The 9,935-nt window shown below is 37.4% G+C and overlaps 3 protein-coding genes across 4 annotated transcripts in view; all 3 read left to right on the top strand.

Annotated features, from left to right (window-relative positions):
- LOC105285886 (decaprenyl-diphosphate synthase subunit 1) overlaps positions 1-5,243 on the top strand; it is a 29,031-nt gene extending 23,788 nt beyond the window's left edge. Inside the window, exons 5-8 of one of the 2 annotated variants that reach the window (XM_011350415.3) lie at positions 1,114-1,203; positions 1,826-1,957; positions 2,091-2,285; positions 2,499-5,243. In XM_011350415.3, the coding sequence (XP_011348717.1) occupies positions 1,114-1,203; positions 1,826-1,957; positions 2,091-2,285; positions 2,499-2,720 (639 nt within the window). In that variant the 3' untranslated portion in view covers positions 2,721-5,243. The remainder of the gene's footprint in view (positions 1-1,113; positions 1,204-1,825; positions 1,958-2,090; positions 2,286-2,498) is intronic. The other variant, XM_026970209.1, reaches the window with a different exon arrangement.
- A 169-nt stretch (positions 5,244-5,412) lies between these two features.
- Positions 5,413-7,245, top strand: LOC113562079 (J domain-containing protein CG6693-like). The gene is made up of 3 exons (XM_026970210.1): positions 5,413-5,604; positions 5,712-6,026; positions 6,298-7,245. The coding sequence occupies exons 1-3, from the start codon at positions 5,511-5,513 to the stop codon at positions 6,474-6,476; spliced, it is 588 nt and encodes a 195-aa protein (XP_026826011.1). The 5' UTR covers positions 5,413-5,510; the 3' UTR covers positions 6,477-7,245.
- On the top strand, positions 7,107-9,697 carry LOC113561431 (cell surface glycoprotein 1-like). Its single transcript, XM_026970211.1, has one exon. It carries the CDS (start codon positions 7,245-7,247, stop codon positions 9,426-9,428), a length of 2,184 nt encoding a protein of 727 aa, XP_026826012.1. The 5' UTR covers positions 7,107-7,244; the 3' UTR covers positions 9,429-9,697.
- The last annotated feature ends 238 nt before the right edge of the window (positions 9,698-9,935 follow it).

Raw genomic sequence — 9,935 nt, forward strand, 5'->3', positions numbered from 1 at the left:
CGCAATCATTCTCCATGACCAAGTCTCATATCACAGTCATTTTACGATTACAATATTTTACGACTAATTGACTATCAACAGACAAGGTTACCGGACTATTTTGGAAGTATGCTAAAGCGATCTAAAGTGTTGTTTTATACGAATATCTTTTTATTATTTGAAAATGTCAACGCAAGTATTCTCAACGTGTCATTTCTCGCCTCTAACGTCATAATTCAAGAGGCCGCGGCGACAACCCAGGAGCCTTAAATTATTTTATAAAGATTGATTAAAATGTATGGTACCATATTTTTCGAAAGTATTAATTGTAAATTAATAAAATAAATTAAGTATTAATTGTAATTAATTTAAATTAAAAATACTACAAGTTTTAGATATCGTGGAGGTCAGAATTATTTTGAGGAATTCACAAAATCTATATGCATAAGTTAAGTTGAAAAACAACAGAAGACATAGAAAACGGGACAATATATCTTGATTTTTTAACTTGAGAGATATGAAAAATTGAGAAATTAGCATACGACACAATAAGCAGTAATCATTAAGGTGTTGCGGTTTCGACGCGTCGCTCGTTATAAGGAATGTGTTCATCAACAATTTCCTACGAGCCCGGAGAAGACCGCAGAAGACCGGTATACCGAAACTAAATATACGGTACACTTGATGGGATTTACAAGCTATTATGATATTAAGTTTCTAGCATTGTGTTGACTTGAATTACTTGAATTATACACTTTCTACTGGTATTATTGCACATTTTTAATGTCCGGTCAGATTCAACAAGTGAAACGGGGTATCTTAATAATATACTGCATAACATAAGTATACAGGACAAACGCATTGAAAAGTTGTACCTAACATGCAGAAAGAGTAGATACAGAGGTGAATGCACGTCCTTGCATTGAGATTAGGCCGACTGTAAGCACCTTCTTGAGGCCATTTGGCTCGGATTTGAAGGATGTCCAGTGAAAGGAAACTCAGATTACAACGCGGGAAACCACATCGACTTTGTTAACGGCAACGCTAAGTTACCGTAATGAGCAATCGCGTGACGTGAATGTCGAATCAACATTCTACAGTATACTTTACATTTATTCTTAATTTTGTTTGTAGGTGGCTATGGCAGGAAATTACATCTTGGCGGTCACTTGCATGATGATCTCCAGAATTCGAAATGATGACGTAACCGTCACCATAAGTCAGGTAAATTATTAAGATACTTAATATTTAATATAATAAGGATTAAGGATAATAAATTATAATTTGCAATAATTTCTAATGTACTCGATAAATGTATTATATTATTAAATATAAAACATAAAAAGAAAGAAAACAAGAGGAAAGATAAAAACTAAATGAAGGAAAATTTTAATATATTATAATTAAATTGCTCTTTTGATGATATATTAAATCTCCTTTATATTTAATAAACTCCTATCTTCTTTTGTTTCATGATTATTATATTTTAATAGTATATAATATTATATTAAAATATTATTCGTAATTAAAAACTATAGAAAGAATGCCATACTTTTGAGAATAATAATGTCTAAACTTTGTGAAATGTATAATATAAATTTACTCATTTTTATCACATAATGTGATTATAATTCTTAGTTATTAAAGTCATAAATAACATGCTTATTATAGGTAAGTACAGGTACATTCTACGTTATTTTCGTGCGCATTAATGCGCGCATTCTAACACTTCAAATGAATATTTAATGCATCACTGCAAAAGAGAATGAAAAAAGTAATACTCAAAACGTACACATTAATAATATATTAAATAAATCCAATTGAGACCAGTTTTGCTATTTCATAGATCATAAATGACTTGGTGCAAGGTGAATTCATGCAACTTGGCTCCAAAGAGACGGAAAATGAGAGGTTTGCGCACTATCTTACAAAGACCTATCGAAAAACATCGAGTTTAATTGCCAATTGCGTTAAAGCGGTAAATGTCCACTGTTTTTCATTATTTATAAGTGCTCAAATGTACGCATGTAAAAAATTGTTATCTACCTGTGTTTTCACTGTCTTCAGAATCAACAGTTAATTAATTAATCAATTAATTACTTTTCTTTTAGGTTGCAATACTCTCCGAAGTTGATGATCATATGATAGAAATGGCTTTCCAATACGGCAGAAATGTTGGCCTGGCTTTCCAATTGGTGGATGATCTTCTGGATTTCGTGGCTTCCTCAGCAGCTATGGGCAAACCCACGGCCACTGATCTCAAACTTGGGCTGGCCACAGCCCCAGTGCTGTTTGCTTGTGAACGGGTTAGCATACAAGATATTCCACAACTCGTGACGTAAATCCAACAAGCATGCCTCGCGAATTATTTCCTCGCTGACTACATTATAATTTTTTTACTGAACATCCTGTAGATTATGTACTTATAAACAGATTTTATCATTCTAATTATTTTGTTTTTTATTTTACTGTCTGGGCAGTATATCTTTTGATCAATTTCGTTGCTTCGACTGTTGCAGTACCCAGAATTGAACGCGATGATTATGCGTCGTTTTCAAGAGCCCGGAGACGTTGAGAAGGCCTTCGAATTGGTGCACAAATCCAACGGTCTCGAACAAACAAGATTCCTGGCGAAGAAGCATTGCGTGGAAGCTAACAAAATTGCACAGTCATTTGCCAAGAGTCCTTATCAAAAAGCTTTGATGATTATGACCGATCTGGTCATCAATCGTATGAAATAGCATCGCGAAAAACGGAGATTTGGAACACAAGAAAAAATGTTGATTTATAAATATTTATAATTATCTTGAGCGATAAAAAATAACGGCTAATATGCGGTTAGTAAAGCCAGTTCTTGAATTTCGCAAATCAAATAAATTTCACAAATCGGGGCCGCAAAAAACTTTTCCTCCTAAATATTATACCGCTAGCCGGTATTGCTACATATTGTCATAAATATATAGTTTATCATACCTAAAAATTTTTATAAAATGTTGTTAAGGTTTAATATTATAATTGTTGGTGGTGTAACATTGATTGACGCGATTGATAGCAGAATATCATCGCATTGCTACCCCGAGTTCATACCTCACTCGAAAGAAAAGTGGAGAAGGTATTTATGTCTTCTTATGCCTTCCATAAGCTTTTTGCTAAAACCCTTCCAGAAAGCTTTATCGACTTGAGTCGAATAGAGTTATATACAGAAATGCAGGAAGCGCATTTTACAACGAAAGTGCCTAGGCATAATGTTCACAAAGGTCATGTGGCGTGCGAGGAAAAAGTATTACCTGATTTTATTATTAATTGATCGTAGCAATAATGTAAATATAAAGTAGTCTAGCAATAATGGCAATGTAATAGCATTGATAATGTTTTCTGTTAGACTTCTTTTATGCATACATTTTTTATTGTGTTCCATAATATAATCATATTATGGAAATACAATTGTATTATAAAATAATGCATAAAGTAAAACCTTATTCTATCTGAAAAACTTAACTTGTCGCGACGTGTTAAAAAATTGCTTGCGTCAAAGAAGTCTTAATGATTTCTCATGCAGCACTGCATATAAAATAGGCGAAGATAAATTGAAAATTTAAATATATATATATATATATATATATATGTAATAGAGAAAATACATATACACATACATAGAATTAATGATAATTAACAATAAGATATTTTCAGTCTTTACCATACCCGATTACATTTAGACAGATATGTATTTTAATAAAGTATCGTAACTTTTATCGGGATAAATATGAATGTAAAAATAAGTAATAAGGAGTGCCAATACTTATTTTCATTGACAGGCTAATTTGAGCTTTTTGCTGAAAATGATAGAAAATATTTGCCAAAGAAACTGGCAAACTGGTCTTAATTTTCTCAGCTTAGTATAATTTAATTTTAGCCTATCATAATTAAAAACAATTATCTATTTCTTCTTTTCTTTTTGAAGTATTAGAATGGACGTCATTAGAATTATGACAAACTGGAAATCAATTAAATTCGTTTGATAAAAGTAGGGCTACTTTTACTACATTTTACTAAATAAAATTGTTCAACATATCGATATTATATGAATGAATATATAAGAATATATAACTATCTAATGTAACAATAATTTATATTTATGTCGAGAATTAATGTATATAATTGCGGTAACGTTACACGACAAGATAAATAACAAGGATGTAATTATAATCAAATGTAAAGTTGTAAAAAAACATAGGGTAAGTGTAGCAATTGACACAAAAAGAGGGACGCAACTGCCTTTCTTCCCTATAACTTTTGTAATATTTATTTAAATCTTGCGAGGGACTCAGAAAAATTTATTCGAGCTACAAGAAAAATATGTTCACATATTGGAACAACAGAGCTTTATAATGAGACAGAAATTCAACACTGTATACAATCTCGAATTAACGATGACCACAGATATTATATGTGTTATAGATTTATATTTATATATTGGAATTTTTTAAATCAAAATACGGTGCATCTTTTTACTGCTAAATAAGTTATGTATATTTTGATCACGGATCCATCAAATTTTATACTTATAAGATACAGACAAGTGTATAATCCAAAGCGCACACAGACTAATGATACTTAAAGAAGATAAGATGGTACATATTCCGTATTAATATAGCAGATATTTGTTTGGCTTTTTATCATTAAATAAATCTCTCTGATTATTGTTTTTTTCCTTCTCTTGCATGTATAGTCATTATTTTCTCGCGTCACGTAAAGAGTTTGAAGATTACATTTGTAATAGATGGAGAAAATGGATTTCTCTCAAGTTCAAGCATTGCTTGCGTTCTATCTCTGCGTGAGTTAGTCTCAAAACGTGATGTAAATCGGAATTTGTAAATTTCGCGAAAATTTATATATTTACACTTCGTTACAATTCGTATCTCGAAATTCAATTTTGTCACTCATCATTTTTTAAATTAAAAAATGCCTCTCATGCGTAACGGTTAAATCGAATTGAGTTCAACGATTGAGACTGCCTTGTATATGTGTAATGTTATTTCTTGTAAATCGACAAAATAATGTACCATTCGTAGATGTGTGTTCATAAAAGAAAGAAGCGATATTGTTAGAATAATAATTGTATAACATCATGATATTTGCTTCACTAAACTCTAATTAAGCTAAGGGTAAGTCCAATTGTGTGTTGGGGATCATTAAATTCGCATATGTAAGTTCTTTTTAATACAAGTACGAAATGGAAATATATGTTTTGAAAAATATGCATACATAGACAGATTGTTTTAAAATTAGGAATACGTTTCCCCGCTCCGAGAGTATCTCGGCTACCCTCAGGGAACAGAGACTCCTGGTCGAGAATCTTTTTGTATTATCGTAGCGCGCACAGATGTCGTTAAAGAGTCGCTAATTTCAAACCGTTCGTACGAGCCCGCTAAAATGCGGCGCGCGAAAAATCGCTCGTGCTGTCGGTTGTCACATTCATAATCTGTTTCTGTTAAAATTTCCCGTAGCCGTTCAAATACTTTTCAATAAGCATGGCGAGTTTGTTGGACCTCTGCGAGCAGTATTTCGGTGCGCGTAACTTTTACGACGTCCTGAAAATACCGAAAACCGCGAACGACAAGCAAGGTGAGCGAATGTTGATGAATGTCGATCGTATGGCGTCCTAACCTCTACAGGTGCTTCGACTATTTACTCTCGTGTCTTGTAATAACAACATGAATTATTTCTGCCAGTGAAAAAGGCCTATCACAAGCTGTCGTTACTCGTGCATCCGGATCGAGTCGAGGAAAGCATAAAGGTCGAAGCGACGGAAAAATTTAAGGTCCTCGGTAGAATACATTCCATCCTCAGTGACAGCGAGAAGCGCAAGATTTACGATGAATCCGGCCAATACGATGAGGAGAGTGAAGATGTGGTGATGCGCAACTGGGCCGACTACTGGAGGTCTTTGTTTAAAGAGATTACCGTTGAAGATATTAATAATTATGAGAAGACTTACAAAGGATCCGAAACGGAGATCAAGGATCTCAAAAGAGCGTACATGGACAGTAAGTTTGTCCTGTTACATTAGAATATCTTAAATGTATCTTAGAAATGTCACCATTCCTTTTATTCGTCGATTTTCCCATCGGTTTCAAAATAATTCTGTTTTGACAAAATAATAACAAGAAAAGGTTAGCTCGTATTCTCAACTCACGTTTATCGATAAAAGCGCCTTCAATGTGGCTTCTCAACCGATAAAGAAAATATTTTTAGGGCAAGAGATTTCTATATGTATTGAATACGATATATTAATATATTTTTTTAAATATATTTTAGGTAAAGGAGATATGGATTACATTCTGGAAGCGGTTCCATTTACCAATTGCGATGAAGAACCAAGATTACATGCCATAATTGAAAATCTGATAGAGACAGGCGAGGTACCGGAATACAAAGCCTTTACCAATGAAAATGCTAAGAAAAAGCAACGCAGGAAAAGAAAGGTAAAATGTTAAATACAATTTTCTTATTTGTATAAAAAGATACTAGTAGTATAAAAAGATGTGACGAAAATTAAGTGATATTTAAAATATTTTTCTCCCTTAATGTGGCTGACAAATGTTTCAGTTATTTTGTTAAATTATCTCATAACATTATATATCGAGATAAAATTATTATAAATATCGAAATAAAATTGCAGTAAAAAAAGCAACAGCCAATTAGAATTAAATTATAGATGTGAGCGTGTAAATATTCATGATAACAAGATTTCACTGGTACAGTTTTTTCACACTTGTATGAATCCGTGGCCTTAAGTAGCTATTAGCTATATAAGTAGCGCGATTAGCAGCGCGCATTTCTAGCGCGAATTTTAAATCGTTAACACCCTCTTTATTCATGCTAAATCAGTTACCTCAACAGTCTTTTAATGCCCCTCCGCGCTATTTTGAAGCTTCTCTATTTTTACTGATAGTCTATAGAGCTTGATGAGTAGAAGGTAGTAGGAGGAATGTAGGAGCATTTAGGAGGGGAAGGTCTAGTAAATAAGTAACCTACGAGTGCGGGGACTGGCCAGTCCGCGTTACAATTAGTTCGGCCGTTTGTCGTCAATCGTACCACGAAACATCCCTCTTGCGATGACGTTACATTTCGTTCTGTGAAAATTGAGGTCCTTGCGATGAATGGAAGATATTCTTTCTTTATGGCGATTATTATTACCAGTTGAAGCGAATTATATCGTGTATTCCTCGCGTATTTCTCTTGCATGCCGATTTGAAAAAAAAATGGATAGTGCAGCGATTTTAGTGCTACTCGCCTTGTTAACCGCGTTCGTTAACGATGCCGCGGCATCGTGCAGGGAGGTGGCGAACGACGAAATGTTGGAGTACTTCTGCGAGGGTGGTTACCCCGCCGACTTGGACAGCTTACCGCCGAGGACGGAGAAATTGCGGATCACCAGGATGCCGCTTCGCAGAATAACCGCCGAGACATTTTCGCGCTTCAACAGGAATCTCATGGTATTGAGTTGCGTGCATTGCGAGATTACTGAGATTGACGCGGACGCGTTCCGAGATCTCGTCAATCTTCAGCAACTCAATTTGGAGAGCAATTATCTGACCACCGTGAAAGCATCATGGTTCAAGGATCTGACTTACCTTACGTACCTCGATCTCAGCTATAATCACGTACGCGATATCGAAGACGACGTCTACGAAAATCTGCGCAGCCTCGTGGACCTCAGGATCTCGGGGAATCGACTGCGATGCCTGAACTTGGACGAGATGTCACACCTAAACGAACTGAAGCGCATATTTCTCGGCGAGAACTCCGAGTTCGCTTGCCCGCATGCGGTCAGCAAGTTCCTCAGAGATCGAAGCGTCGTTTTTGAAGAGGATCCTGAATGGAGAAAACTCGCCAATGATGTGATTCTTGTTGACGTGCCGCCGTACTATGCCGAGAAAGATCGCACTACCGCACCGGCGTACCGCGAAAGACCGCAACCTAATAGGAGGCCATCCTCGGAGGAAACGAGACACGATGTACCTCTAACGAGAAATGGAAATGGGCTCTATCCCGATCATCGATCGGAGCATACACGTATGCGTAACAGAAGACCACACATGACCACTACCATGCGACCAGCAACGCCCAAGACTCAGGACAGAATGCCCGTGCCACGAGTGGAACCGCGATATCCATCTGCAGACCCTAGAACTCCCAATGTATCAACGGAATCGTCGCATGAAGCGATGCATCATCCATACTCAACGCTGGAAACGCCGCGAGCACCGCCCGTGGAAATGGAATCGTCATTGGAAGATATCGGAATGGCAGAAGCTGATAAATCGTCGGAAACGGAACGTACACCACCGTATACTTTAGTCCATGAAACGATAACTCGTCAGTATCCGACTTCGTATCCAACGTATCCTCCGCATTCTCCCCCCCTTCGCACTTCCGAGGCAACTTCGTATCCAACGTATCCTCCGCATTCTCCCCCCCCTTCGCACCTTCCGCAGGCAACTTCGTATCCAACGTATCCTCCGTATTCTCCTCGTCCTTCATATCTTCCGCAGGCAACTTCGTATCCAACGTATCCTCCGCATTCTCCTCGTCCTTCGCACCTTCCGCAGGCAACTTCGTATCCAACGTATCCTCCGCATTCTCCTCGTCCTTCATATCTTCCGCATCCTTCGTATCCGACAGCGGAGGAGGATGCGGAAGTTAGAGAATCGGAATTCCTAGACCATGAAAAGGCAGCTGGTGCTGGCAAAGCATTAGAGATGGAAAACGCAGTTTATCCGCAGCACGACGTTCGCGTTACGACGTCGTACGATCAGGAAAGAGCGGCTTATGAGTCCGGTAAAATGACACATCCACCACCCAACGATTTCGACACACGTACTTCGAGAACGTCGATGGACGCATCTACCAACGCCCCGAGCGAACATCCGGACAATCCATCCTGGATGCAGGATAAGACACGTTACGAGCAATCTCTTCATCTCACCACAGATAACGGACAATGGATAGTAGATAATGGACCGTCCACGAATAGGCCAGATTTTCAGACAACGTATCGAGGGGGACACGATCCATATAAAATGCTCGATAGAGGATCGGATACCGATGATCCTGTTGTCGCAGCGGGTCAGGACAAGGCAGATCTATCGCAGACAACGGTACCCAACGTTGCATACGTCAGACCTTCGCTACCCCCGGGAGTGCATTCGCCTTCAACGGGCCAATTCTACCAGACGTATCACGAAACGAAAATGCCTCCACCGTTACTAATCCCGAATGAAGAATCCGATGAGGCAACCGTGGGCGATCTTCTACTGGAGACGACAACGGACAAGCCAACCGAATGTCCAAACAATTCGGCACTGAAAATCCGACCGGACACTATGCTAGTGATCTCCGTTATTATCGCTGTTTTTCAGCGCGTCATCGCGGAGGGATTTTAGTTCGAGCACGTTTCGTTATCGAGAGATCGGCGGGATAAATTGCGCGATATTAAATCTGATGTTGGACCGCACGAAAGAATCTGACTGACGTTTTGTCGACGTAACGAATGCATCGAAACATCGTGTTGTTGTGCCTGGATATGAGCGCGCATTTATATTTAGCGTTATAATTCTTCCCCATGTATCTAGCTACGTCGAGTACCTCTTTAAAGATGCCTCGTAGATCTATTAACCAGACACACGGATATTTTAACCAGAGTGATTAAAAAGTGAAACATTCTTCTTCTTCGGAATTGAACTGTTACTTTTCGGAAGTGGAAAACTAGCTAAATCTAATGCGTAGGTATCGTGCAACTTCCGATTGCTTTGTGCGTGAATTTTACTTTTAATTCTTAAGTTTCCTTCACTTTATTTCGTCAGTCTTCAGTTCTTTTAAGTTAAAAATACCTGAGAATTTCGATTTTTGTAATTTTCCTTCATAAATGAACGTGAATTTATCGAACGCAC

This window comes from Ooceraea biroi, chromosome 6 (genome assembly GCF_003672135.1).
Source record: "Ooceraea biroi isolate clonal line C1 chromosome 6, Obir_v5.4, whole genome shotgun sequence".
Classification (NCBI taxonomy): domain Eukaryota; kingdom Metazoa; phylum Arthropoda; class Insecta; order Hymenoptera; family Formicidae; genus Ooceraea; species Ooceraea biroi.